This window comes from Caretta caretta, chromosome 13 (genome assembly GCF_965140235.1).
Source record: "Caretta caretta isolate rCarCar2 chromosome 13, rCarCar1.hap1, whole genome shotgun sequence".
NCBI classification, from domain to species: Eukaryota; Metazoa; Chordata; order Testudines; family Cheloniidae; genus Caretta; species Caretta caretta.
Window position 1 is genome coordinate 37,283,142 of NC_134218.1, and position 26,372 is coordinate 37,309,513.

Sequence of the window (26,372 nt, forward strand, 5' to 3'; positions counted from 1 at the left end):
GTGTGGAGAAAGTAAATAAGGAAGTGTTATTTAATCCTTCTCATAACACAAGAACTAGGGGTCACCAAATGAAATTAGTAGGCAGTATGTTTAAAACAAACAAAAGGAAGTATTTCTTCACACAATGCACAGTCAACCTGTGGAACTCTTTGCCAGAGGATGTTGTGAAGTCCAAGACTATAACAGGGTTCAGAAAAGAACTAGATAAATTCATGGAGGATAGGTCCATCAATGGCTATTAGCTAGGATGGGCAGGGATGATGGCCCTAGTCTCTGCTTGCCAGAAGCTGGGAATGGGTGACAGGGGATGGATCACTTGATGATTCCCTGTTCTGTTCATTCCCTCTGGGGTACCTGGCTTTGGCCACTGTCGGAAGATGGACTTTTGGTCTGACCCAATCTGGCCGTTCTCATGTTCTTAATGAATTATATAAGGTTTATGTACTAGGAAAAAGAAATAACAGAGTTATTTCCAGGTTAAAGCAGGCAAACATAAACACCCCAATGAGTTACCATCTAAATCCGCAGAGTGCCAGAGCTGTAGTGGTCTGTCACTCTCTCAGGCCAACCCCTGGGGAGCTCTGGTGCCAGTTTGGGGTCTGTAGCCCACTCAGACGTCAAACAGCCCAAAAGACAGAAAATTGCCTTGTGGCTTCCTTTTATTTACGTCATTCAGCTTCCAAGCCCACAGCACTTCCTTGCACATCACATTTCCCAGCGGCCAGAGGGCTATTAACTAATTTTTTGTATTGTAATGGTCTGGGACGGCCCATCTCATTTTGATGGTCTGTCTGGATGGATGCCGGAAGGGGGGGCAGAGGATTCCCATGCCTGGGTTCCCAAGTTCAGAGCAAACACTTTCAATGTTATAAAGCAAAACATTCATGTTTCCTTATAGCCTGGAACACAGACATTGCACGTGCGATTGATGAAGGCAGCAAGGTACAAGCATTTCGTAGACTGTAAACACTGAATATGTTCTTGTAAGACTCCTCCCTCTTTTGAGTGAAATTAACACACAGGTGAACCATCTGGTCTCCAGCTACGAGTTTGTTAGTTCTTAGTTAATGCCAGCTGCCTGGGCCTGCCAGCATCACACCGTGTAGTCCATCACCAGCTAACCAGGGAGATCTGCCAGCTATCTCCTGTGTGAACGAGCTATCCCCCAACCATGAGATTTCCTGGATGTTCACTCCAAGCCCATGAGCCATAGGTGTCAGGATAGAAACACTATCCCTGAATTAGTACCTGTACGCACGACTCACAGCGAGCATGAAGCTTGACAAGCTACCAGCTTTCAGTAGAGTCCTGACACACTACCCTTCAGGGCTAAACACCAGGGAATAGGTGTGTGGGGTGTAGTGAGTTTGTCAGGTCTGAGACAGGACTGGCTTGTGAAGGACAATGAACACGTCGTTGGTTGACACCAATGGGAGGGGGACTGGCTGGATCAAGGGATGGGAAATTGGATGTGGGGCCTTTCCCCTTTTGGAGGTGCCGGCTCTGATCCAGCCCCACAGTTGGGGACTGGCTGGCTTAGTGGGGTGGGGAACTGGACATGGGGCCTTTTAAACCTGCGACATGGTTTCTAATCTGCAGTGATTACTGCCTCTATCTTAGGGCTCTGGGAGGGGAGTGGGGTCTAGTGGTTACAGCAAGGGGAACTGGGAGCCAGGACTCCTAGGTTCTATCCCTGGTTCTGGGAGGGGAGTGGGGTCTAGTGGGTTAGAGCAGAGGGGGCTGGGAGCCAGGACTCCTGGGTTCTATCCCTATCTGTGCTGTGTCATTTCCCCTCTGGTGCTGCACAGTCATAGCTCCCAGCTGTACATCATCACACAGGCTGCCACATCCCATTCACTTGGTCAAAGTCTCACCAGGGGGCTTCTCAGGAACCCTCCTGCCGCAGTCGCTGTGATCGGAGCTCACGGCTGCTCTGCCCAGCCCCACCCTGTTCTCGGCTGGGCCACCCTGAGAAAGATCAAAGGGCCACGTTCCTACCCACCACTGAGATCTGTCTCTGTCACCCACTGCCTGCACCACAGAGACATGGGCAGGGAACTGAGCGATGATGGGCCCAGGTGAGTAAGAGCCAACAGATGTGCACGGCTGTGAGCTGGCAACCAGAAAACCCCTGGATCCTTCTAGACGTATGTCCACCGGGGTCCTCTCCATTCAGTGGTCCATCATCCATTGAGCTGTGGAGAGACCCAGACAGGCAGCATCCATCCAGCTGTGCAGGCTTCCTGGCTGACACAGGGTGTGTACTTCCCCTCACCCCACGTGGTTGGCTGTGGTTAGAAACTGAGATGCCTGAGCCCTGCATTTAGATGAGTGTGTGGGTGACCCTCAGGTTTTCTGCCCCCAAGATCTCTCCCCTGCTGAGTCTATAAAGCCCCCAGGCCTGAGGCAGATGCACTGTCCCTGCACTAAGAAAAGGAGGACTTGTGGCACCTTAGAGACTAACCAATTTATTTGAGCATAAGCTTTTGTAAGCTACAGCTCACTTCATCGGATGCAACCTGAAACCTGTCCCTGCACTGACTCCAAATATGAAGGTACAGATCTTGCTCCTGCTTCCCATGGCCTTTCTCCTGCCCCCCGGGGCTTGGGCTGGTGAGTACGGCTGGGATCAGGGGCCCCTGGGATTTTGGGGTGAATGGGGGGTCTCAGGGATTGGGTTCAGTGGGTGCTATCTAGGGGCCTGTGACAATCTATACCCATATGTTCACCTCTTTTACAGGACTATGATAAATTTTATACAAAGCATGCCTTGTGAGGTATCGTCTAAAATTCATACTTTGCTGATCATTACTGTCCTGGTAAAATATGTGTGGCAGCTAAAGTTATAAGATTCTACTGTATGGTTTTACTAAGATATGTTCCAAGTCTGGGGAGCAGCCACAGACCAGTTCTCCAGAGACAAAAGACGAGCGAATGCCTCAGCCAGGTGTCAATGTAATCAATTGGACTATCACCTGATTAAGTGGCCATTCTTGAGCAGGAAAGAGGACATGGGCGAAAAAATTACATTGTGACAAAGAAACAGCTTGGGGTTCCTGTTCACACACTTTCTGTATCATGAACCTCAGCTGGTGATGGTTCTTGTAGAGGAGAAACAGCTATAAGAAGGGTGAGCAGATGCCCAAAACGATCTCTCCCTGTCTCTTTACCCACGGCATTGACAACACTGGAAGTGCAAAGGGAGCAGCATTAGACTGGGGGATGGAACCTGACTGAAGGAAATTCAGCCAGTAAGATTGTCAGTGCCCTTTTGGGGCTTGCCTGGCCTAATCTGGGGTGACCTTGGCCCTGAATGCCACTAACTCAGGGCAGTGCGATTACTGACCCACTCCCTGTGCATTTGGCACTGATTCTCCACCCAGCGAGGACAGATCTTTCGATTTACCTCCCAGTCCCATGGGGTGTCCAGTCTGGGGGAGAGCTGAGGGGCAGAGTCCCAGGCACAGGGATCCCCCAGGGAGAGCATCATAGGGGGTGGGTTGAGGCTGTGGGGATTCCCCTTCAGGATAGGGAGCTCAGTCCCAGCCCAGCCCAAGGAGACGATGGGGTTCTTTGTATGAACCTGGTCTCCCCTCCACAGGTGAGATCATTGGGGGACAGGAAGCCCAGCCCCACTCCAGGCCCTACATGGCCAATCTGGAAATACGACGCGGAGACAAGAGCTATCGCTGCGGAGGGTTCCTGGTGAAGACAAACTTCGTGCTGACGGCCGCTCACTGCAAGGGAGAGTAAGCAACTCTCTGCTGGGGATGTCGGGGCAGGTCGGGCGCTAGCAGGTGATGGGGGAGCCGGGAGCTCTGGCACCATGGTAGGTGGCAGGGAAGGAGCAGTTAGTAGGACAGGCTGGGAGAGCAGAGCCCAGGGGTCTGATCTGCTAAGGGGGCGTCGGTGTGTTTCTCAGGGCCTCAGCAAACCATGGTCCAGCTCCAGTGCTGGGTAAATCAATGGGGCTATGGCCATTGACACCAGCTGGGGTCTGGCCCATGGCCCAGATCAGGGCAGGGAGGGGCTCACAGCCCCAGGACAGCTCTGCAGGGCTCTGAGCTGGGGGGAGCTGGGCATAGACCCCTGTGTGGATCATGCTGGATGGGAGCTGAGACCCAGGGGCGGGGAGAACAATAAGGAGTGAAGCAGCTCAAGGGAACAGCACAAGGGACTGGTGGAGGCAGAGGCTGGGACCCCAATGCCACTGGGCAAGTGTTTATGCTGCAACCAGTGCCCACTAGAAGGGAAATGCCCCTTGTTCCATTCCCCCTACACACACACACACCTCCAAACCAGCCAATCCCCAGCAACGGAGCCGGATCAGAGCTGGCAATGTGTATAGTGGTACGTACATTTTTGCTGGCAGAAGCTGAGCCCGAGACCTCAGCCTGACAGCCCCAGGCTGCCCCGTCCCCTCCATGTCACTGTTCATGAGTCAGACCCTCATGTGCCCGTCTGCCCCCGACATACGCTCCTGCCCCTAACGCCCCATGGATTGCTCCTGGGTTTTACAGCGAGATCACTGTCACACTGGGAGCCCATAACATTAGGCAACGGGAACGGAGCCAACAGAAAATACCTGTGAGGCGCCAGATCCTGCACCCGCGATACAACAGAGACACCATTAGCAATGACATCATGCTGCTGCAGGTACGGCCCCCATCCGATCACGCCGCCGCAGTGACCTCATACTCCTGCAGGTACCGTCCCCATCCCATCACCCCACCCCAGTGACCTCACACTGCTGCCGGTACCATCCCCATCCCATCACCCCACCCCAGTGACCTCACACTGCTGCCGGTACCATCCCCATCCCATCACCCCACCCCAGTGACCTCACACTGCTGCAGGTACCATCCCCATCCCATCACCCCACCCCAGTGACCTCACACTGCTGCCGATACCGTCCCCATCCCATCACCCCACCCCAGTGACCTCACACTGCTGCCGGTACCGTCCCCATCCCATCACCCCACCCCAGTGACCTCACACTGCTGCCGGTACCGTCCCCATCCCATCACCCCACCCCAGTGACCTCACACTGCTGCAGGTACCGTCCCCATCCCATCACCCCACCCCAGTGACCTCACACTGCTGCCGGTACCGTCCCCATCCCATCACCCCACCCCAGTGACCTCACACTGCTGCCGATACCGTCCCCATCCCATCACCCCACCCCAGTGACCTCACACTGCTGCCGGTACCGTCCCCATCCCATCACCCCACCCCAGTGACCTCACACTGCTGCCGATACCGTCCCCATCCCATCACCCCACCCCAGTGACCTCACACTGCTGCCGGTACCGTCCCCATCCCATCACCCCACCCCAGTGACCTCACACTGCTGCAGGTACCGTCCCCATCCCATCACCCCACCCCAGTGACCTCACACTGCTGCCGGTACCGTCCCCATCCCATCACCCCACCCCAGTGACCTCACACTGCTGCCGGTACCGTCCCCATCCCATCACCCCACCCCAGTGACCTCACACTGCTGCAGGTACCTCCCCCATCCCATCACCCCACCCCAGTGACCTCACACTGCTGCAGGTACCATCCCCATCCCATCACCCCACCCCAGTGACCTCACACTGCTGCCGATACTGGCCCCATCCAACGTGCAGAATGAATATTGTTATGTGCACCAATATGGAGGGGATGTGTAGCGGGGGTGGGGCCGAGGGATTCGGAGTGTGGGAGGGGGCTCAGGGCTGGGGCAGAGGGTTGAGGCTTGGGGGGTGAGGGCTCTGAGGTGGGGCCAGGGATGAGAGGTTTGGGGTGCAGGCTGCCCCAGGGCTGTGGCAGAGAGAGAGGACTCCCCCCAGCCCTCTTTCCCTGAAGAAGCACCTGGGCTGGGGGAGAGCGTCTCTCCCAGCTGCAGCAGCTCCAGCGGGAGTCCTCTCTCCCTGTGGCAGCCGTGGGGCAGCCTGCACCCCAAACCTCTCATCCCTGGCCCCACCTCAGAGCCCTCACCCCCCAAGTGGGCAGGGCGGAGAGGCGTCTCTCCCTGCCGCACCGCAGCCCTGGTGCTGGGGGAATTGCTGCGGCCCCGCATGCCCCAAGCTCCCCCATCACCACCCCCACCTCACCCCACACCCGTGAGTGCAATGTGCACACCTGTGCGGCCCTTGGTGGCCTCCTGCATGGCCGTGCAGGCGTGCAACTTACAGGGAACATAGTCCCCCTCCCATCACCCCGCCCCCCAGTGACCACACACTGCTGCAGGTACCTTCCCCCTCTCATCCCCCTGCCCCCAAGGACCTCCTACTGCTGCAGGTTCCATGCCCATCCCATCACCCTGCCCCTTGAGTCTTGAGTTTCTGAGTTGTCTCCATCTGACACACACACACAGACACTCTGACTGCACTTCATGGGCTGTTTCATTCCCCTCCCCTCTTTGCCCCAACAGCTGCAACACAAGGCGCGTCTGACTGAAGAGGTGGGACTGATTGATTTGACTTCTGCTCATCGCAGAGTGAGGCCGGGGACCATGTGCAGCGTGGCTGGCTGGGGGAGGACTAGCCTGACTGATACACCCAACACCCTTCAGGAAGTGAACCTGTTGGTGATAAGCGATGAGACCTGTTACAAGCGGTACCGTTACTATTACCCCTCCAGCATGCTGTGCGCAGGGGACCCTGATGACCAGAAGTCAATTTATCTGGTAAGTGGCTGATTGGCTTGGGCTCCTGCTGCTGGTTGTCCTTCCTCAGCCGCATTGTGGGGTCAGCCAGGGCTCACAGGGGCCTGGCAAGTGCAGTGGGAACTCAGCCCTATTGATTGTCTAGCCCTAAATGACTAGACCCTTGTAACATGCCTATCCTACTGCAGAGCCTTCCACCCGGGTCGTACACTGACACCTTCACCTCCTTATTGTCATGCATTGGCCAGGGGTATCCCGCGGCCCCTCCCTGCCTGATTCACACGCCATGGGAATGTGGAAAGAATGACACAGGGTGGCAGGGTCCAAATAATGACATTCATTAACAACACACAACCCATGAGACCTGGCTCCCAGCCCATGGCTGCTCTGCTCGGGTTCCGGTAATGTAGGAGACATAGGACAGTGTGAGCCCCACTGGAGGGCTCCCATGCTGTTGACAGGAACATCACCCAATTCCTGAGCACTACAGTCAGTGACAGCCCCAAGCTGGCTCTTTCAATCTTTCAAATCCTAGACGAGCCCCTCCTCGGAGTCATGGCATGGCAGAGTTGAGGCCAGACCAGACCAGATCATCCAGTCTGAAAATCTGCAGATCGCAGGCCACCAACCCTGCCCAGCATCCGCACACTAAAACCAACAGCCAAAATGTGACCAAGGCATCACGGCCCACAGGCAGGGCTTAACTTGTAATCAAAGAGGTGTCAGGACTTAAGCAATTAGGTGCCAGGACTCAAGCAATTTTTTACATTCGTACCTGATGCAGAAGGCCCAGAGGCGCCAGGGATATGGACGGTCAAGTCTGGCGATGCTGGGGCTCAGCCCGGGCACAAATTAAGCACTGCCCACTGGAGACAAACCTGTGGTGGTGACAGGCAGAGAACAGGAGGGACTGAGGGGCCACCAATGCCCGAGGCCCCACAGTGGCAGGAAATGGATTAGGAGAGATGTGCCCAGATTGTTGCAATGGGTGACCCATGCCCCAGAGGAAGGTGAACCCCCCTGCGCCCTGCAAGGTCCCCAGCACTCTGACCTGGGGGAAAGATTCCTTCCCAGCCCAGAACGCGTTGATCACTCAGACCCTGGCCGTGTGAGCAAGCTCCTGAAAGGGAGAACCCTCTCTATCACCTCCCGCGTCCCATCCTCAGCCCCGGCCACTTCGGAGGCTTCAGATCAATCCCCACCACCTACTCCCCGTTTACACAACACATCTTGAGTGACACATCTGGGATTGATCCAGGGACATCCAGAGCGAAAGGCATGAGCTGCCCCAGCTAGCACTGCAGAGCTGTTGGGTCCCACCAGCTGGCGTCGGCTATGATGATAAAGTCTCCATCACTGGCAATTTTAACATCAAGCCTGGATGGTTTTTTAAATGATCTGCTCTAGTTTAACCAGGAATTAATTCAGGACCATCCAATGGCCTGTGTCATGCCAGCCTAGTGTGGGTCACAGCTGAGAGTGCCAAATTCAGGACAGTCTGGTACAAAAACCAGGGCAGACACAACCCAAAACTGATGGCTTATTCTATAATTCGATTTCACCAGGCCAGTAACAAAAGTGAGCTTCTCTCTCACCACACTGATTAACAAGAAGCCAAAACACGTGTCCAGCCCTTGGCTTACCACCCAGGCAACTGGTCTTTATGCTGAGAGGTTACAGAAAACCAGATTCATCATATATAGGGATCTTCTAATCCCAAAGGATCAGCCACTTCACCAGGTCAAGCTATAGTTCCGCTCTTACCTCAAAATCATGCTTGTAGCCAAACCTTTAGTAACTGAAAACTAAAGGTTTTATTATAGAAATAAAAGAGACAAGACTGTTATTAAATGGTTAAAAGAATCATATACATTACAAGTGATTTTCAGAGTCTGTAGATCAGGTTCATAGCAGTGATGGTAAATTGGCTAGCTTGCAAAAAGTCTCTGTGGGTCACCCAGACAGGTTGTGGGGTCATTCAGTCCATTGTTCAAATCTTCCTTGTTAGAAATCACAGTCCAGAGAAGTGAAGCAGGGATGAAGACAAAGAAGTGATGTCACCATCTCCACTTTTATACTTTCAGCCCAAGTGCATGGAAAGTTACTGGCAAAAGATGGAGTCTTATATCACGAGTCCTTATCCCATGTCCTTCCATGCCTTGCTGGGTCACTGGGACTCCATTACCCATATGCTCTTTCAGGAGTCCTCTGAAGAGGTCCCTTGATATCCTTAATGGGCCATCAACACATGGCTGGCTAGTCCTGATGTAAATCTGCCTGGTGGGTGTCACCCAAGAGCAAAACATATTTGAGATAGACCTAGCCAATATTCATAACTTCAGATACAACGATGATATGGATTTAAACAGGATAATCACACTTAACAGATTATAACCTTTACAAGGATACTTTACAAGACATGCTTTGTACAAGATTGATTGCAATTTTGTAACAATAGTGACTGAATTATTGTAACTAATCATCTTTATTTTTATACAGCATCACACAGGAGGTCAGACTAGATAATCACAATGGTGCTTCTGGTCTTAGATTCTATGAATCCCCCGTCTTGGGCTTCTCAGTGCTAATTCATTTCTTTTTTGAAGATGCTCTGGCTTTAATGGCCCAAACAGTGATGTCCTGGAGTCCTGATCAATGCATTAAAACTCATCTCCCTGTTTATTCTGGGGCAGGGCGATTCTGGAGGCCCGCTCGTGTGCCGTGGAGTGGCTGAGGGCATCGTCTCCAAGTGCATCAGGAACAGCATCAGGCCTCCTGCTGTGTACACACGGATTTCCCACTTCATGCCCTGGATCACTGACACCATGAGAGGAATCTAGCAACACAGAGCCCCTGGCCAGCCACAGCCTTCTGCTACACAACCTGCTCCTGCAAACATGTGATCAGACTTCCCTCTTAGTCTGGGCCGAGCTATTCATTGATTTATGATCAACATAGTCCTTGTAGCCAGATCAGAGATGGCGCCCTGTAATGGGGAAAGGCCCCGGGTCCCATTCCCCACCCCTCTGAGCCAGCCAGTCCCCCACCCTGGGGCCAGACTGGAGCTTCCACCCCCAGGGAGACCACATACCACGTTCCTTTCTGCTTGGACCCTGGATAGTCTCTGTAAAGCGCTGAGGAAAATATGCAACGTTCCCTGCTCTGTGGGTCACAGGTACAGCTTGTGATACACTAAATGGCTTTTTGCAGCAGCTGCTGTTGGTGTCTGGACTCCTGAGTGTTTCGCTGATCATGAGAGGTGGGCTGCCTCTGAGGGAGGGTTTGGGTGTGGGGGTTGTGGGGTGTGAAACTACAGTTAAAGGGGACGTGTGGGGAGAAGGGAGAAGGTCCCCAATTCAGCCAGGCACTGAGCACATTCCGACATTGCAGCCCATGTGAGTAGCCCCTTTGCATCCAATCAGAATATGCAAGTGCTTAAAGTCAGACACCTGATTATGCACCTTGCTAAATCAGAAGACAAATAGGAGAGAGATAGATAGATAGATAGATAGATAGATAGACAGGGTGTATGGGGATGGATAGATCAATAGATCAGGTCTGTCTTCACTGCAGAGCTCACCCAGGCTGAGCCCTAAGTTGCTACAGTCCACACACAAACCCCTGGAGGTGCTTTGGACCAGGGCCAGGTGTCCTGACTGGGGTTGTCAGCTAGGACCCAGGTTTTGCTTGATCTTAGGCTCTAACTCACTCACTTTGGAGACAGGTTTCAGAGTAACAGCCGTGTTAGTCTGTATTCGCAAAAAGAAAAGGAGTACTTGTGGCACCTTAGAGACTAACCAATTTATTTGAGCAGAAGCTTTCGTGAGCTACAGCTCACTTCATCCGATGAACTTTGCTCTCTCTTTCCTCAGCTTTCTGGGTTTTTAGCTCTGGGGCTCGCTGATGTCCAAACTCCTCAGCTTGCTTCTGAGCCCCTATTTCCAGTTCCCTTAGCTCCAAGATTTGGGGATGTTCTTTCTCTTTTTCTGCCACCTGCAGTCTGTACAGCTCCAACTTTGCAACTGCATCACTTTCGCCCATCTTTCTGCTTTTCCTGTCCCTATTTCCTTTCCCCAAAATAAGTAAACAGAAAATAATAAACCAGTAACCTTCTCTTTGACTTTTCTCAGCATGCACACTTAAAGTCTCACTTAAAAATCTCCACACCAGTGTATGAAGTACAAATCTCACTCAGGACAACAAGCTGTGCATTTCACCCTGCTCAATGCACCACTGTGATGGGGTCTCTGGGGTGCAACCTGGCCTGCGGGACCTCTGACCCCTCCAAACACAACAGCCTGGGCTGCCTCTGACACTGTGATCCTGATGTCAAACTACAAGCCTCTGGCAGGCCCTGCACTTACACAGCCATCCACAGACCAGGACATACCCAACTGAGTTACATGGATACTCTCCCAGCCACTCATGAACCATCAATATGGAGGCTCTGGCCAATTCACCCCAGCTCCCCAGCCTTGCACCCCAGAACTGTACCATCTTGCACTGGTCAGAAGCCTGGCCAGTGTAAGCTCGTTGCCCAGTTTGCCCCTCCCTCGATGTGGAGAGGACACACACTATCCTTTGTAAACTAAGCTGAGATTTCCCAAGCACCTCTATCAAAACACCCTGTTTTAGGTAAAATACAAGGCAGACTGATTAACTACAGAAAGGTCGATTTGAAGTGATTATAAGTGGGAGACATAAAGGTTAGAAAAGAAATAAATAGGTAAATATGCCTTCTATATCCTAAACTTTTAGTCTAAGCAGGATTTGAATCAAACAGCTTTTCTCACTCTGACAGAGGGTACAAGCAAGTTACAGATCATCAATACACAAACTGAACTCTTTTCCAGCCTGGAACCAAATTTCCCCTGCTCAAAGCCTTTGTCTTCCTGACATGATTCTAGGTGTTGAGATGGGAGGGCAGGGGGAGAGAGGCCAAGTGATGATGTCACTTCCCCTCTTTTATACTTTCAAAGATCCTTGCTATGATGTGGGTTAGCCCCAGGGAAATGATGTCTTAGGTGAAGTGAGTTTGTCGGGTGTGAGACCTGAGTGGCTTGTGAAGGACAGTGAACACTTCATTGGTTGGCACCAAATGGGGCCTCTGGGTCACAGGGGGCTGAGAGACAGAACTCCTGGTTTCTCTCCCCAACTCGGAGAGGAATGGAGTATCTAGGTAGGAGCGGTGGGAGGCCTGGGAACCAGGACTCTTGGGTTCTATCCCAGGCTCTGGAAGGTAGTGCTGACATCAGCCACAGGAATAACTACTGTGGCTGTATATTGACCTAACAATTTTTGGTTTTTGAATGTTAACTTAAGATTGTAGTGTAGAAATGCCCATCAAGAAGCCCTCTTGCCATTGTTGCTATGATCGAGGCCGATGGCTGGTCTGTGCAGCCCCACCTTGCTCATGGCTGGGCCACCATGAGAAAGATCAAAGGGCCGTGTTCCCCACCACTGAGATCAATCAGTGTCATCCTCAGCCCCCAGCACAGAGACATGGGTAGGGAGCTGAGTGTGGATGGGGCAGATGAGAGAGTCCCAGATGTGCCAAGAGTGGGGAGGGATAGCTCAGTGGTTTGAGCATTGGCCTGCTAAACCCGGGGTTGTGAGTTCAATCCTTGACAGGGTCATTTAGGGATCTGGGGCAAAAATTGGGGATTGGTCCTGCTTCGAGCAGGGGGTTGGACTAGATGACCTCCTGAGGTCCCTTTCAACCGTGATATTTTATGAAGAAGCACTGATGTGAGCCTCCATCCAGAGTAGTCCTGGATCCTCCTAGACATATCCCCAGCAGGGTCTTTTCCATGCAGAAGTCCAGAGAGCCAGCTTTGTAACCTCCCCAGCTAGGCAGCATCCATCGAGCTGGGCAGTGGTCCAGTTGGGCAACATACATCCAGCTCTCCAGGAACCCAGCCATGCAGTTTCCAGGATCCCCAGCTGCTGGGCTGTTGCACGCTCTGTCCTTCCCCACAGCCAACCGCACAGGCTGTGGTTGGAGACTGAGACTCTTGAGCTCTGCATTTGGATGAGTGTGTGGGTGACCCTGAGGTTTCCTGCTACCGCTTCCTGCACTGACTCTGAACATGCAGCTACAGATCTTGCTCCTGCTCCCCATGGCCTTTCTCCTGCCCCACGGGGCTCAAGCTGGTGAGTACAGATGAAATCAGGGGCCCTTGGGGCTTTGGGATAAATGGGGAAGTCTTAGGGATGGGGACTCAGTGGGTGGTATCTAGGGGCCTGTGACACTCTGTACCCCAAGGTTCTCCCCTCTTACGGGACTGTGATAACTTTTGTACAAAGTATGCCTTGTCTGGTATCATTCAAAAAATCATTATTGTCTGGGTAAAATATATGTGGCATATAAAGTTATAAGATTTTACTGTATGGCTTTACTACAACATACTCCAGATCTGGGGAGCAGCCACTAACCAGTTCTCCAGAGACAAAAGGCTAGGTGATGCCTCAGCCAGGTGTCAACAAAATCAAATGGACCATCACCTGGTTAAGTGGCCATTCTTGGGCAGGAAAGAGGGTGTTGGCAAACAAATCTACATCTAGACAATGAAACAGCTTGGGGTTCCTTTCCATACAGACTTTATGTCTCGTAAACTTCAGCTGGAGATAATTCTCAAAGAAGAGAAAGAGCTACAAGAAGGTGGAGCAGACACCCCAAACGATGTCTTTCTCTCTCTCTACCCACGGCTCTCACAACACCGAAAGTACAAAGGAAGTAGCATTGGACTGGGGAAAGGATCCTGACTGAAGCCAGTTCACCCTGTAAGATTGCAGGAACATGTGATGAGAGACTTTTCAAACGATACCTCACAAGGCATATTTTGTATGAAATTTATCACAATCCTGTAAAGGGTTGAACATAAAGGTACAGGCTATTACAAGGGATCGGGGTGCGTTGTCTCACCCGGCACAGATACTGATCAGTGTTAGCCACAGACCATTTAAGAAGATCTGGGGAAGGGCAAAAAGGGACTGTGACAGGAGGACCGAGGTGACCTTGAGAGGAAAGACCCATGTCCCAGCTCCCCATCCCTGAGCCAGCCAGCCCCCTGACCTTGGGCCAGATCGAAGCCTGCCCTCCCTAGAGGGAAATGGCTTCCAGCAACTGAGGCACCAAATATTGGAAACATGAGGGCTAGTCATGAGGGCTAGTGATGGTGACAGATGCCTGTCAACTAAACCCCAGGGGATCTCTTCTTCCCTTGATCTCCCAGTGCTGTGCTCAGGGGTTTGCATTGGCTAACTATGGGATGGGGGGAGTTGATTGTCTTAAGGCTGAGACTGTCAGGGGTGCCTGGGAGATGTGGTCTCCCCATCCCCATTCATTTGAAAGCAGGGGTCCAGCGCCTGGGGAGGAGATGGTCCAATGTTATTGTTGGGGGTTGGGGCAAACCTTGTTCCGGGCAGGGCGTCTGCTTTCTTAGATCAATGCAAGGAAGTCATTTTAGCCATGTGGGGAACCCACAGCCATTGCACCCAACACACAGGTATGTGGAAAAGCTGTAGTAGATGCCAAACCACGTGGGTCCATTGACTTCCCTGGGTGCATCTAGCAAAGGAAGGAGCTGAGGCTTTGCTTGGTGGGACAGCTGTTCTCCACGTGCAAGAGACAGGAGGGGCGAGAAGTGGTGAGTTGGCGAAGCAGAGAGTAAAAGAAGTGCTGGCAATGTGGCTATAGGAGCTGGACTGCGATGGCTGTTTTCTTCGCTGATACACCAGGGATTGAACTGGGGCACCTGCCAGAAATAAAAGCATGAACTGATTTAGAGCCCAGGGCCAAGAACAGGTCCTGGTGGGATCCCCTGGAAACCCCCTTTAATTCCCCATTCAACATTGCATTTTGCACGCAGTCAGCAAACCAGTTTCTAACCCATTTCACCTGGAATAAAATATGTTGATGTTACCATGTCTCAATGAGGAAGTCATGCGGCACTTTGGCAAATGTCTTCCAGGAGTCCAAATCTCTCTCTTCCCTCAGCATGGTCGCCTCTATCAACCAGCCTTGTAATGTTGTCCAAGAATGACATCATCTTCATTTAACAAGGCCTGCTGTCCATGGAACCATATTGATTGGTATCAGTTATATCGCTCTCCCTAAGCATCTCTGCTGATGGAGTCCCAGCTCAGCAATTCCACCACTTTCCTTGGGATGCTGCTCATGGACTTGGCATGTCTGACAGATGAGGGATGGGATCCACTCATCCCCATACAGACCCACCATTGCCTATCTAGAGCCATTCCCGAAGTATTTGAGGTCTCTGCTTGAGCAAAGCAGATGCGCAAATGTGTTGATGGATCCATTTTGGTCCATTCAGGATTCATCTTTTTGCCAGCCCCAGTGCCGAGAGGCAAAACAACAGCAGAGGTTCGTTACCCGGTGTGCTTCACTCAATAATCACAACGGGGTGGAGAAGCAGAAAAGTTTATTTGAAGCTTCAAAAAGGTACAGGGAGATTAGAATCTCAAATCCTGCACACAGAGCAGGAAGTTACACAGGCTTTTATACATTCTTTTTTTAGCATACTTATTCAATAGCAAGCTGCCCTAAGTATCCATAGAGCCAGCCAATCCAGTTACCAGCTAGTGCCCTTGTTCTCTGTATCATTTGTTACACCATACAGAAAGCTGCTTTATTCAGCATTGTTCTTCCATATCGGCCCTGTTTGGCCTTGTTTAGTTTCAGGCAGTCTGACTCTGCAACATATTGTTGCAGATCCTCAGCATAACTGCTGCGAGTGCCTCCAGGCGGGGGGGCCAAGGACACTTGGGCCTAGAACGCAGAGCTGCTGCGAGTGCCTCCAGGCAGGGGGGGGCCAAGGACACTTGGGCCTAGTGCGAGGGGGCTTCATCGACACTCGTGGTCTTCCATCCCCTCGAGTTACCTAGTGGCCATGCCCCAGTGTCCCCAACAATCTTGATCAAACAATTCCAGTCTAGATCGATCCTCATCTACATATACAAGTAGTTTATGTTGTGAATTTGATTGTCATGGTAATAGAATCTTGTTGTTGCTATGGCACCTGCGTCAGATTATTAGGGATAGCCCAGCCAGTTTTGACTGGATGGTCAGCTCAGTGTGTGGCAATAAATGGCTGCTTTTCAGGTTTACAGCTCTCTGTGTCTCAAGTGATCTCTTCCTAAAACTGCTGCCCCCAAGGATACAACAGTTCAGTTCTAGATTGATGCACACCCATGCCCATCCATTCTAGAACAACAGCACTAGGTTCTAGACCAGAGGTGGGCAGACTATGGCCTGCAGGCCACATCCGGCCCGCGGAACCCTCCGGCCCGGCCCCTGAGCTCCTGGCCAGGGAAGCTAGTCCCCGGCCCTTCCCCCGCTGTCTCCCCTCCCCCGCAGTTACGCCGCCGCGTGGGCAGCAGGGCTGCGAGCGCCCGCCACTTTGAACGGCATGGTAAGGGAGCGGTGGTGGTGCACACGTGCGCGTGGCAGTGGGGGGGTTGGGTAGGGGGTCCCGGGGGGCAGTCAGGGAGCAGAGGGCGGTTGGATGGGGGGAGGTTCTGCGGCAGTCAGGGGTCGGGGAACAGGGGGGGTTGGATAGGGCGTGGGAGTCCTGGGGGGCCTGTCAGGGGGGCAGGGGTGGATGAGGCTGGGGGTCAGTCAGGGGACAGGGAGCTGGGGGGGTTGAATAGGGGGTGGGATCCCGGGGGGGCCGTTTCAGGTGTGGGGTCCTGGGAGGAGGCGGTCCGGGGACAAGGAGCAGGGGGGGTTGGATGGGTTGGGAGTGCTGAGGGGGGCAGTCAGGGGGCGGGAAGTGGGAGGGGGCGGATAGGGGGCAGGGCCAGGCTGTCTGGGGGCACAGCCTTCCCTACCCGGCCCTCCATACCGTTTCGCACCCCGATGTGGCCCTCAGGCCAAAAAGTTTGCCCACCCCTGTTCTAGACCCATCTCCTCATCCTGCCAGTGCTGGACCCACCCGCTATCTGGATCCTGCAGGTAGCTACAGTAGGGGCCACCAAATGGAATCCAAGACCTTCGGGGGGGTTGGCTGGAGAATTCAGGACTGGCCCCTGGGGAAGGTGGGATGGAGGATGGCTGGACCACTAATGCTCCCTTCTCTGTGTATGTGAATCCCCCAGGGGGACGGCACCTCCACTGACAGGGAGTGAGTGAGGCTGGGGCTCTCAGAGCACCCTGAGGGGTTGGGTGTCCCAGCCCCCACCGGCTCCTGTGGGACCCCTCTGCCAATCCATGCCTCAGACAGGGAGGCCGGCTGTGGGGCTAAGGCTCAGGGCTGGGACCCAAGAAATCTGGGACCAGTTTGTTGCCGGCACAGAGTGCCCGAGGCAAGCAACAGCTGGGTTCGTTGCCTGGTATGCGTCGCGCCAATGACCACAACAGGGTGGAGAAGCAGAGAGATTTATCTGAAGCTTCAGATAGGCTGCAGGGAGACTGAACTGTCTCAAATCCTGCAGCCCCAAATGCAGATTACAGTATACAATTTATACCTTTTCCTATTTCACTACACAAGCTTATACAACCAATTACCTGTTGCCCTGTACAATACCATAGCCAATCAGCTAAAGCAGCCAGTTGTGTTTTTCCTCAGTAGCATTGCCCGAGCCTTGCCTTATTTGGGTCTATTTGTTACTAGTTTTTGCTAAACATTTCTGCCTTATCTAGACGTTTCCCAGGCCGAAGCTGGCCTTGGCTAGCGAGCCGTGTGCAAACCTGCCTGTTTGTGTGCTGGCTTCCTCAGAGTTGTGCAGGGTCACAGAAAGTCCAAGGAGCAGAGGGGCTTCCGTTTGTCTGGAGCGAGGGGGCTTCATTGACACTCGTGGTCTTCCACCCTCCCGAGTTACCTAGAGTAGTGCCCAGTGTCACCAGCAAGTGCCTAGCTCAGCCCAGGCTCCCTGTGGATTTCATGGGCCAGTCCCCAGGGCTGGGAATTTCATGGAGGACGGATGGATACTGAGCACCCAATCCCCTTAAACGGGGGTAGGAACAATCTCACTGTGCTTCAGTTTCCCCGTCTGTACCATGAGAATGATTCTGCGTGTCTGTTTGAACTGGACACTCTTTGAGGGCAAAAAGAAAAGGAGGACTTGTGGCACCTTAGAGACTAACCAATTTATTTGAGCATAAGCTATGCATCCGATGAAGTGAGCTGTAGCTCACGAAAGCTTATGCTCAAATAAATTGGTTAGTCTCTAAGGTGCCACAAGTCCTCCTTTTCTTTTTGCGAATACAGACTAACACGGCTGTTACTCTGAAACCTGTCTTTGAGGGCAGGGATTTGGGGTCTGAGCAATGCTCAGCTCAATGGGGAGCCCTGATCTCAGTCTAGGTGCCACCCTAAAGCAAATAACAGCGATGTGTTAAGGTGCAAACTTTGACCAGGGAGCCAGGGGACTTGGGGCTGTGGTGGAGGCAGGAGTCGCTGGGTGGGTTCTGACTTTGGGGTGCCCAAGGAGGTCAGGCTGGGAGGTCACCATGGTCCCTCCAGGCCTTGAAATTTGTGGGTCTGGGTATCTTAGTGCAGAGAAGCCCAGGGGTGTTTTTTACACCTGTAGTAGGGAGGGGGCAGGGTGAACCACATCCGCAGTCTGGGGGAGAGCTGAGGAGGGGACAGTGTTCCAGGAACAGGGATCCCCCAGGGAGAGCATCACAGGGGGTGGGATGAGGTTGGGGGACTCCCCTTCAGGATGGGGAGCTCAGTCCCAGCCCAGCCCAAGGAGACAATGGGGACTCTTTGTGTCAGTCTGGTTTCCCCCCAGGTGAGATCATCGGAGGCCAGGAAGCCCAGCCCCACTCCAGACCCTTCATGGCCTGGCTGGATATACAACGCGGAAACAAGCATTACAGCTGCGGAGGGTTCCTGGTGTCAGAGAACTTTGTGCTGACAGCTGCTCACTGCAATGGAGAGTAAGCGCCTCTGAGCAGGGGATGTCGGGGCAGGTCAGGGTTAGCAGGTAATGGGGGAGCCGGGAGCTCTGATGCCATCGTAGGTTGCAGGGAAGGAACAGTTAGTAGGTAAGTCTGGGAGAGCAGAGCCCAGGGGTCTGGTCTGCTCAGGCGGCGTCAGCTTGTCTGTAGGGGCCATAGGCACCGACTCTGTGGGCGCTTCAGGGCTGGAGCACCCCTGGGGAAAAATTGGTGGGTGCTCTGCAGCCACCAGCAGCCAAGCTCCCTGCCCTGCCCCCCTCCGTCCCAACTCACCTCACCTCTGCCTCTGCCTCCTCCCCTGAGTTCAATGCGTTCCCGCTTCGCCTCCCAGCGCTTGCCACTGCCAAACAGCTGTTTTGCGGCATAAAAAGCTGTGGGAGGGAGGGGGAGGAGCAGGAATGCAGTGCGCTCAGGGGAGGAGACAGGGAAGAGGCGGGGCCACGGTGGGGATTTGAGGAAGGAGTCCAATAGGGGCAGGGAGGGGTGGAGTTGGGGCAGGGACTTTGGGGAAGGGGTTGGAATGGGGGCAGGGCAGAGGGCTGTGGGGGTTCGAGCACCCACCAGCGCCAGGAGAAGTTGGTGCCTATGGTAGGGGCCTCTGCAAACCATGGTCCAGATCCAATGCTGGGTAAATCAATGGAACTACGGCCAGTGACACCAGCTGGAGTCTGGCCCATTGCCCAGACTGGGGCAGGGAGGGGCTCACAGCCCCAGGCAGCTCTGCAGGGCTCTGGGCTCGGGGGAGCAGGGCATAGACCCCCTGTGTGGATCTAGCTGGGAAAGGGTCACTGGGCCGGAGGGGAGCTGAGACCCAAGGGCCCGGTAGGAGCACAACAAGGAGTGAAGAAGCTCAGCCCTTGTGCTGGTGGAGACACCTGATGAGACCCCAGTGCCACTGGGGAAAGGCCCTGTGCCCACCGGAGTAAGTTTTTCACCACAGAAGCAGAGTCCGAGATCTTGGCCTGAGAGCCCCAGTCTGCCCTGTCTCCGATATCACTGTCCATGAGTCAGACCCATATGTGCCCATCCCCCACCTCACGTATGCTCCTGCCCCTACAACTCATGCATTGCGCTTGGCTTTTACAGCGAGATCACTGTGTCCCGAAGAGCCCATAACATAAAACAAGTATTGGACATACAACGACAAAAGATCCCTGTGTGTGGAAAGATCCCGCACCCAAAATACAACAAGACCACCCTAAACAATGACACCATGCTGCTGCAGGGACCGCCCCATCCCATCCCCCCACCCCCCCCCCCGTGACCCCACACTACTGTCTTTACTGCCTCCGTGCCATCACCCCGCCCCCAGTGACCTCACACTGCTGCAGGTACCGTCCCCATCCCATCACCCTGCCCCCACAGACCCCATAGTTATGTGTTTTGCTGGGGTTAGGGGTGTGTCTCTGTGTCCTTGAGTGCGACCTTCATGTTGATCTTGTCTCTCAGCTGGCCAAGACAGTGAAGCTCAGTACAGGGGTGGGTACCATCGCCCTGCCCCGGGCCAAAGAGGTTGTAAAGCCAGGGACTTAGTGCAGCGTCGCTGGCTGGGGCAGCAAGAGCACAGAGAGTGAATTGACCCCGGCCACGCTCCAGGGGGTAGATGCGGTGGTGATGAAGGATGCCAAGTGTCTGAGGAAACATAATGACACATATCAATACTATGACGCCTCCACGATGATGTGGCGGGGGGGATCCGAAGACAAACAAAAACTGTGCAAAGGTAAATGTGCTCCTGGCTTCAAGCATCCTTGATAAATCATTATTATTAATGAGGCTGTTGGGGTTGCAGTCAGGCCTATGAGTGGCTATCAGAGATCAGGCCCTGCTGCACCCAGTGCTGTACAAATGAATGGGAAAATAACTTGTCTTTTCTCAGGGGGAGGCAGAGAGCCGCTGGACAGGGGAGTGGGTGGGGCATTGAAACCAGCTGGGCTGTGGGAGGGCCAATCGGAGACTGGGGGGACATCAGGGGCTGACACTGAAGCCAGCTGCCGGGGCGGGGGGGCGGAAAGGGGGTTGTGTGGTATCACTGCCCATGACTGCCCATCAGCAAGAAACAACTGACTGGGCTGTTCTCCATCTGTGGTTTATTCCATTTCACAGGGCGACTCTGGGGCCCTCGATGTGTGGGAAAACAGCCCTGGGCACCGTCTCTTGGGGATCTGAGAATGGGACCCCCCTGTGGGGTGTACATAAGTGTCTCCATCTTCATCCCCTGGATACAGGAGACGATGAAGAGGCTGCAGCCCTGAGCCGCTCCAGGAATCGCTGCACTGGCCGGAGCTGCGCCACTTTGGTCCTTTGGAGAGGCCCAGACATAGGACCTGCTTTGCAGAAGGGCTGCAGCCCCCCAGGCTGAGCCTCCCCCAGCCATCGCTCCGCTCAGGCAGCGCCCATCCCATGAACATCAATGCAGGGAGCCTAGGGGATTTAAGAACCAGGTTCAAGGCCTGCTCCTGTCAGCTCCCTTGGGAATCCCAACCCTTAGGCTGCCTCTTCACTAGGGAACCAGCTGGTTTATTTCCCCCAGGGTAAAGGACACGGGCCAAACCCTGGAGCAGACCCAGCGGTTTGTAGCTCTCACCCATGTCACCCTGTCGAGTGACCGTGTATGGGAGATCCTCGTCATTGCCTGACCTGCTAAGTCTGTTAAAACTGCAGTCTGCCCTGTCCTCACTGGGCCTTTTCCGTATGTTAGTTCCCCCTGGGGGGCCACTTCCCATTCCAAACACACCTGTTCCCAGTGTGGACAAGGTGGGGGAGTAGCACTGTATGTAAGGGAGCAGTATGACTGCTCAGAGCTCCGGTACGAAACTGCAGAAAAACCTGAGTGTCTCTGGATTAAGTTTAGAAGTGTGTGCAAGAAGAGTGATGTAGTGGTGGGAGTCTGCTATGGACCACCGGACCAGGGGGATGAGGTAGATGAGGCTTTCTTCCGGCAGCTCACGGAAGCTACTGGATCGCATGCCCTGATTCTCATGGGTGACTTTAATTTTCCTGATATCTGCTGGGAGAGCAATACAGCGGTGCATAGACAACCCAGGAAGTTTTTGGAAAGCGTAGGGGACAATTTCCTGGCGCAAGTGCTAGAGGAGCCAACTAGGGGGGGCGCTTTTCTTGACCTGCTGCTCACAAACTGGGTAGAATTAGTGGGGGAAGCAAAAGTGGATGGGAATCTGGGAGGCAGTGACCATGAGTTGGTTGAGTTCAGGATCCTGACGCAGGGAAGAAAGGTAAGCAGCAGGATACGGACCCTGGACTTCAGGAAAGCAGACTTCGACTCCCTCAGGGAACGGATGGCCAGGATCCCCTGGGGGACTAACTTGAAGGGGAAAGGAGTCCAGGAGAGCTGGCTGTATTTCAAGGAATCCCTGTTGAGGTTACAGGGACAAACCATCCCGATGAGTCGAAAGAATAGTAAATATGGCAGGCGACCAGCTTGGCTTAATGGTGAAATCCTAGCGGATCTTAAACATAAAAACATAAAAAAGAGGCTTACAAGAAGTGGAAGGTTGGACATATGACCAGGGAAGAGTATAAAAATATTGCTCGGGCATGTAGGAATGATATCAGGAGGGCCAAATCGCACCTAGAGCTGCAGCTAGCCAGAGATGTCAAGAGTAACAAGAAGGGTTTCTTCAGGTATGTTGGCAACAAGAAGAAAGCCAAGGAAAGTGTGGGCCCCTTACTGAATGAGGGAGGCAACCTAGTGACAGAGGATGTGGAAAAAGCTAATGTACTCAATGCTTTTTTTGCCTCTGTTTTCACTAACAAGGTCAGCTCCCAGACTGCTGCGCTGGGCATCGCAAAATGGGGAAGAGATGGCCAGCCCTCTGTGGAGATAGAGGTGGTTAGGGACTATTTAGAAAAGCTGGACGTGCACAAGTCCATGGGGCCGGACGAGTTGCATCCGAGAGTGCTGAAGGAATTGGCGGCTGTGATTGCAGAGCCATTGGCCATTATCTTTGAAAACTCGTGGCGAACGGGGGAAGTCCCGGATGACTGGAAAAAGGCTTATGTAGTGCCAATCTTTAAAAAAGGGAAGAAGGAGGATCCTGGGAACTACAGGCCAGTCAGCCTCACCTCAGTCCCTGGAAAAATCATGGATCAGGTCCTCAAAGAATCAATCCTGAAGCACTTGCATGAGAGGAAAGTGATCAGGAACAGCCAGCATGGATTCACCAAGGGAAGGTCATGCCTGACTAATCTAATCGCCTTTTATGATGAGATTACTGGTTCTGTGGATGAAGGGAAAGCAGTGGATGTATTGTTTCTTGACTTTAGCAAAGCTTTTGACACGGTCTCCCACAGTATTCTTGTCAGCAAGTTAAGGAAGTATGGGCTGGAAGAATGCACTATAAGGTGGGTAGAAAGCTGGCTAGATTGTCGGGCTCAACGGGTAGTTATCAATGGCTCCATGTCTAGTTGGCAGCCGGTATCAAGTGGAGTGCCCCAAGGGTCGGTCCTGGGGCCGGTTTTGTTCAATATCTTCATAAATGATCTGGAGGATGGTGTGGATTGCACTCTCAGCAAATTTGCAGATGATACTAAACTGGGAGGAGTGGTAGATACGCTGGAGGGGAGGGATAGGATACAGAGGGACCTAGACAAATTGGAGGATTGGGCCAAAAGAAATCTGATGAGGTTCAATAAGGAACCTCAGGGAACGGATGGCCAGGATCCCCTGGGGGACTAACTTGAAGGGGAAAGGAGTCCAGGAGAGCTGGCTGTATTTCAAGGAATCCCTGTTGAGGTTACAGGGACAAACCATCCCAATGAGTCGAAAGAATAGTAAATATGGCAGGCGACCAGCTTGGCTTAATGGTGAAATCTTAGCGGATCTTAAACATAAAAAAGAAGCTTACAAGAAGTGGAAGGTTGGACATATGACCAGGGAAGAGTATAAAAATATTGCTCGGGCATGTAGGAATGTTATCAGGAGGGCCAAATCGCACCTGGAGCTGCAGCTAGCCAGAGATGTCAAGAGTAACAAGAAGGGTTTCTTCAGGTATGTTGGCAACAAGAAGAAAGCCAAGGAATGTGTGGGCCCCTTACTGAATGAGGGAGGCAAACTAGTGACAGAGGATGTGGAAAAAGCTAATGTACTCAATACTTTTTTTGCCTCTGTTTTCACTAACAAGGTCAGCTCCCAGACTGCTATGCTGGGCAGCCGGTATCAAGTGGAGTGCCCCAAGGGTCGGTCCTGGGGCTGGTTTTGTTCAATATCTTCATAAATGATCTGGAGGATGGTGTGGATTGCACTCTCTGCAAATTTGCAGATGATACTAAACTGGGAGGAGTGGTAGATACGCTGGAGGGGAGGGATAGGATACAGAAGGACCTAGACAAATTGGAGGATTGGGCCAAAAGAAATCTGATGAGGTTCAATAAGGATAAGTGCAGGGTCCTGCACTTAGGACGGAAGAACCCAATGCACAGCTACAGACTAGGGACCGAATGGCTCGGCAACAGTTCTGCGGAAAAGGACCTAGGGGTGACAGTGGACGAGAAGCTGGATATGAGTCAGCAGTGTGCCCTTGTTGCCAAGAAGGCCAATGGCATTTTGGGATGTATACATAGGGGCATAGCGAGCAGATCGAGGGACGTGATCGTTCCCCTCTATTCGACATTGGTGAGGCCTCATCTGGAGTACTGTGTCCAGTTTTGGGCCCCACACTTCAAGAAGGATGTGGATAAATTGGAGAGAGTCCAGCGAAGGGCAACAAAAATGATTAGGGGTCTGGAACACATGAGTTATGAGGAGAGGCTGAGGGAGCTGGGATTGTTTAGCCTGCAGAAGAGAAGAATGAGGGGGGATTTGATAGCTGCTTTCAACTACCTGAAAGGGGGTTCCAAAGAGGATGGCTCTAGACTGTTCTCAATGGTAGCAGATGACAGAACGAGGAGTAATGGTCTCAAGCTGCAGTGGGGGAGGTTTAGATTGGATATTAGGAAAAACTTTTTCACTAAGAGGGTGGTGAAACACTGGAATGCGTTACCTAGGGAGGTGGTAGAATCTCCTTCCTTAGAGGTTTTTAAGGTCAGGCTTGACAAAGCCCTGGCTGGGATGATTTAACTGGGAATTGGTCCTGCTTCGAGCAGGGGGTTGGACTAGATGACCTCCTGAGGTCCCTTCCAACCCTTATATTCTATGATAAGGCCAGTGGGAAGGGAACGCAGTGAAGGCTATGCTGAACGGATTGCAGATCAATCCCCGGCGCTGATCGCCTCTTTCCCACCTTCCCCGCCCCACCCTGCCATGCGGCCTGCTGCGTTTCATTCACTGCTACATTGCCAGCAATGAATAAAAAAAGTTAAAAAAAAAAAAAGTGATTCTGGGAGTGAGCGATCAACATGAGCCTCGATATTCAGAGCAGCTGCTGTATCTGCCAGGCCCAGGAGGGAATTTACTCCTATAGGGAAAGGTTGGGCTTGTGGTAAATGCACTGGCCTCGGACCTAGGACACTTGGGTTCTTAGATTTCACGCAGCATGTCATACCCCTGGGGGAATTCTGTGCACAACATTTCGAAATTCTGGATATTTTCTTTGTCAAAATAACAAAATAGAATCACACCAGTTTCAATTATTTTGAATGATATTGATATTGATATTTCAATGATTTCAAAATATGTGGCAGTATGTATATCTGTAACAATACAGAGACACACAAATTGTCCCCCAGCAGTAGAGAGTTAAAGCAACCCCTACAACAACCCAATTCCTGTTTCTCTGCCCCCTCCTGCCCAGAGCCCAGAGCTGGGTATTCCCCCAGCCCAGACAACTGCACCCCCTACCCCTGGAGCCCAGCTGTGGGTCCCCCAACCCAGACACCCCTCCTTCCCCCCAGAGCCCAGGGATCCAGAGGGGAGACAGCCTGATGCTGGGTACCGGGCTTCTATGGAGTTTCCTGCCGGCTGCTGCCTTCCTCCAGGGCGTGCTGAGAACTGCAGCTGCCGGGAACCCCCCAGCTCCCTCCCCTCCCCCGGGCAGTGTCTTCGCTCTGCAGCGGGGCTCTGCGGGGTCCAGCGCCCCCTTGTGGAGGCCAGCAGCTGTGCAGCCCATTTCGGGAGGGGGGGGGGAGAAAATTCTGTGCAAACGATATTAATTTCTGTGCAAATTCAGCATTGGATAGTGATACAGAATTCCCACAGGAGTAAGAATGAGGATGTGGTGGGTGCCAGTAGGGAATTAGTCCCCTCAGGGCTGGAAGAGACCCTGCCTGCTGGGATAGAGATGCAAAGGGTATTTGAAAGCAGCCTAGCAATCAGCTCTCCTGACTCCAGAGGGTCAACTTCTGGGACAAAAGTGTGACAGGTTTGAAACTATTCTAGTGACAAAAAATCAAACTGCTTCTTACCATCCTCATCTGTCTATCTATCCCCATGTCTATTCATCCATCCCCATCCATCTTTCCATCTCTCTGTCTATTCCCATCTCTCTCTCTCTCTCTCTCTCTCTCTCTCTCTCTCTGTTTATCTAACCCCCATTCATCTATGTCCCCATCTATCCATTCCCATCCATTTCCATCCATATATCTGTCTATCAATCCCCACCCCCATCCATCTATTCCCACATATCTGTCCATCCCCATTCATCTATCTTTCTATCCCCATCCCCATCTATCTATCAATCCACATCCATATCTGTTTGTCTGGGTCTCGCCATGCTGTCATCCACCTATCCCCATACCCACACACCTCTCTCAAGCAAGAGATGAGCTTTCGACACAGACCTCTTCTTCTGATCTGGAGAAAATTCTACAGCATGTCCAAGCAAAGCAAAAATCAAAGCC

The 26,372-nt window shown here is 52.8% G+C and overlaps 1 protein-coding gene and 1 pseudogene across 2 annotated transcripts; both read left to right on the forward strand.

Moving 5' to 3' along the window:
* The first annotated feature begins 1,758 nt into the window (after positions 1-1,758).
* Positions 1,759-9,861, forward strand: LOC125622050 (mast cell protease 1A). Of its 2 annotated transcripts, none has more exons than XM_075118911.1 (5): positions 1,759-2,555; positions 3,602-3,749; positions 4,521-4,656; positions 6,416-6,670; positions 9,343-9,861. In XM_075118911.1, the coding sequence occupies exons 1-5, from the start codon at positions 2,513-2,515 to the stop codon at positions 9,487-9,489; spliced, it is 729 nt and encodes a 242-aa protein (XP_074975012.1). In that variant the 5' UTR covers positions 1,759-2,512; the 3' UTR covers positions 9,490-9,861. The 2 variants fall into 2 exon arrangements, with proteins under 2 accessions (XP_074975012.1, XP_048675569.2); XM_048819612.2 differs by having other exon boundaries at positions 1,760-2,613.
* A 2,356-nt stretch (positions 9,862-12,217) lies between these two features.
* Positions 12,218-20,391, forward strand: LOC142068840 (cathepsin G-like; annotated as a pseudogene).
* Positions 20,392-26,372: the final 5,981 nt, after the last annotated feature.